Source organism: Vombatus ursinus, unplaced genomic scaffold (genome assembly GCF_900497805.2).
Source record: "Vombatus ursinus unplaced genomic scaffold, bare-nosed wombat genome assembly UNPS02014793.1, whole genome shotgun sequence".
Lineage (NCBI taxonomy): Eukaryota > Metazoa > Chordata > Mammalia > Diprotodontia > Vombatidae > Vombatus > Vombatus ursinus.
In genome coordinates this window covers 1,247,572-1,251,162 of record NW_020954571.1, presented here as the reverse complement: position 1 = coordinate 1,251,162, position 3,591 = coordinate 1,247,572, and the positions used below count along the sequence as shown (strand labels likewise).

At 50.2% G+C, this 3,591-nt stretch overlaps 1 protein-coding gene across 1 annotated transcript in view; it reads left to right on the top strand.

Annotated features, from left to right (window-relative positions):
• The first annotated feature begins 2,556 nt into the window (after window positions 1–2,556).
• LHX3 (LIM homeobox 3) overlaps window positions 2,557–3,591 on the top strand; it is a 13,513-nt gene continuing 12,478 nt past the window's right edge. The window contains exon 1 of the mRNA XM_027869304.1: window positions 2,557–2,644. Coding sequence (XP_027725105.1) covers window positions 2,557–2,644 — 88 coding nt within the window. The remainder of the gene's footprint in view (window positions 2,645–3,591) is intronic.

Here is a 3,591-nt window from a genome sequence, read left to right as displayed (position 1 = left end):
ATCTGGCCTCAGACACCAGCTGTGTGACCCTGGGCAAGTCACTTAAACCTGTTTGCCTCAGTTTCCTCATGTAAAATGAGTTGGAGAAGGAAATGGCAAACCACTCCAGTATCTCTGCCAAGAAAACCCCAAATGGGGTCAGAAAGAGTCAAGCACGACTGAATTCACTGAACAACAAGGCATTTATCTTGAGAGTGTGAAGTTGTATGTGTTACAGTGAACCCTCCAGTGGGAAGGGAAGGATTTCAGAAAGGTGCACAACAAGGGGCAGCTAGATTGTCCAGTGGATAGAGCACCGGCCCTGGATTCAGGAGAGCCTGAGTTCAAATCCGGCCTCAGACACATAACACTTACTACCTGTGTGGCCCTGGGCAAGTCACTTAACCCCATTGCCTAGCCCCCCAAAAAGAAAAAAACAAAAAGAAAGGTGCACAATAACTTATAGGGTCCTTTGTGCAAATGATTCAGCAAATGTACATCTGCTCACTAGTGTTCTTTGCTTTCATTTTAATTTATAGTTATGTGAGTTGCTGTTTTGCTCCTTCCCACCCTATCCTTCCAGACTTTGATCCTTGAGCACAGGGCTTAACTATGACTTAATCGCCATATAAAATTCCATTAAGTTGCACAGTCCCAGCAGATTTTAAAAGGGTAAGAGTGGAGAAGGAAAGAAAATGGGGAGAGGGGAGAAAGGGAAAGGAGGGGGAGAGGAAAAAGAAGAAAAAGGAGGGGGGAGGAGGAAGAAGAATTTTCTGAATAAGGCACTATTAAGCTCAGTCTAAGCCTATTCGCAGTCTGGCTTTAATCTCTCTCAAGGCCCTCCTAAACAACATTATATGTGGGTCACTCCGTGGCCTCCAGGCACTTTCATTAGTTCTCCTCGAAGGAAGGGGAAAGCAACAAAGTGATGTAGCAGTCAGGACCTCCTTAACCTTTATACTTTGTAAGAGCAGACTCAGCATAATGGAACAGTTTGGGCGCCAGACCTGCCTTGGAGTGGTGGTGGTGGCTTCTCCCTGTCCCACTGGAGGTAGTTGCTAAACCCGTGGAGAGTGGTGGAGAGCTTTGTTAGCGCTTGGGCCCCTGGAGTCAGGGAAGGTCTCCATCACGCTGGTCAGGGAGTGAGGTTAGGAGTGTATTTCTCAGTATAGCAGTGGTGGCTCTTTAGGCCACCCGAAGGCTAGGCTGACAAATGAAGAGAGGTTGCAGTGAGGCTCTGCGGGAGGGTGCGAGGTCCAGAAGTGAAAAAGAGACAGAAATGTTTTATTTTTCGACTGATCAAGAAGGCTGAAGCTAAGCACAAAATGACCACGCCTTGGATCCTAGCGCTCAACTCCTACTCGGGGAAGTGGGCTAGGATAGATTCTCTACCTCGCCCTGAGCCAGTTCGGAATGTAGTTTGCCGTCTCTTTCTTTATCGGTGAAATTTCCTAGGCTGCTTGGGGATGATTTCTTCTTCCACCGCAGTGGGGGCACGAGCTTGTTCTGCTGCTCAGTGTAAGCGGGAAGCACAGTATCTAAAATAAAAGGATAAGGCAACAGGATAATCGTAACGATAAATAACTAGCATTTATGCAGCGCTTTAACGTTTGTAAAATGCTTTGCACGTATTACCTCATTTGTTCCTCACAACAATCCTGCAAGATACGTGTTATTATTATAGATGCTATTATACCCTTTGACATCTTGGCCATTTTGCAGATGAGGAAACTAAGATTTAAAGAGGTTAAATAACTTGCCCGGGCTCACACGGCTAACAAGCATCTGAGGCGAAATAAAAGGAGGCTACGCCGTAACAGGAAACGTCGCACCTCCTTTGCTAATCCCTTCATCCCCCAAAAGGCTACCTGCTCATTAGAGTCACTCAGGAGGAAGTTTGTGCCCCAGAGTAAAAAAAGTAGGAGGATGCGGGAGTGGGGCTGGGGACTGGCCCAAAGCGAAGTTGGGAAGCCTTTATCCCACACGTCGGTGACCCAGTCCTACGGTTGGGAATCCGCATACGGCGAAGATTGCGTAGTATCTGGGACCATTCACACAAGGTTCCAGACTCGAATAAAGTCAGAAACCTGGGGCTCCGCAATTCAGCTTGCCGGGTCTCTGTGGGAGGCTTTGTATGCCTAGACTGAATCTTAAAAAGAGAGGGCTGGGGGCGGTCAGTACTTCGACACCCCAGGAGCCAGAACCAGGGCGGAGCATTGGGCGGGGGCAGAGCTAGGGGCGGAGAGCAAGGCCTCGTGGGTGCCTCCCTCTAGCACGCTGGACAGCTCCCCTCCCAGATCTTAGGGCCCGCGGTTTTGTTTGGCTGAATGCATCAACTGAGTTGGCCCCTGGGAAGGGTGAGGGGCGTCTCCGACGCTTGCTCTTACTGCCTCTCAACTCCCACCCCCGCGCACTGGCCCGGGTCCCACTACCCGCCCTCCCAGCTTAGCCCCTAGCCCTGGCCAAGCGCACATTGAGCCTCTAGGTCGTCACAGAACGGGCTGGGTAAGACGTTTCCTCTGTCCTTCCAAGTCAGCCTCCGGAAACCAGAGACCGGGCCGCAGCAGAGTATCAGAGATGCTGCTCGAGCCGGACCCCGAGCGCGACAGGGAGAGGCCCGGAGTTCCTGCAGCCGCGGCGGTCTGTGCATTCGGCGAGACCCAAGGTAAAAGCTCTGAGTCGACTAAAAGGCCCGAGTTAATTTACTTCCGTAAGTCCCGGGATATACTGTGTCTAAGTGTGTAAACGTGTGTATCAGAATCAGACAAACTGCTAGTATTGGTGCATTTGAGAGTAATAAAGTGAGACTGTGAGTGAAGGTAGTAAATGTGGGAGTGTTAGTGAGTGAGGGTAGTAAAGTGTGGAGGGCTAAGTGAGTGAGGGTAATAAATGTGAAAGTCTAAGTGAATGAGGGTAGTATAGTCTGCAAGTGAGTCCTTGCTGGTTACTCTGTGCCTGTTATCCTTAAAGGTGTGATCCTGTCTATGTGATAATATGATGCCCCAATCCTGGGCCCTCGGCATCCTGAGAAGCCGTCCCCAGCCATCAGATGTGTGGGGCTGTCTAGGGGCATTCCTCAGAAGGAGACTTTTACCTTAGTTCTTTAGAAGATCCCCCCCCCCCAACACACACCTATAACTCCTACTACCTTTCCATGCGTCTAGGAAGGGAATCCACGTGAAAGGGGGGGAGGATCTCCAGGCCTATAGTGCTTTCCCTACAAGACTTTTCACTGTCCCCTGCCTCCGCGTTAGTTCTCCAGGTCGTTGACTGAATAATGAGGGCGATTTTTGGTACCACCCTGGCCAGATGCCGAGCGCGTGGGGGACCCGCCCCCAACTCATCACTCAGCTGGACAGGCCGGTCCGCCCCCTCTCCTCCGGCACTGCCTAGGATGGAACGAAGTGTCACACAGCGCGATACTTAAGGACAGACTGTGTCCCCTTCTATATTCTCTCTGGTCCAACCTGACCACAAAGTGCATATTTGGAAAGTGAAAAGCTAGGAAAATCAGAAAAATCCTGGGAGAAAGTGAAGTGTTCTCTTGTTTGCATTTATAATCCATTCTCTCTCTCTCTCTCTCTCTCTCTCTCTCTCTCTCTCTCTCTCTCT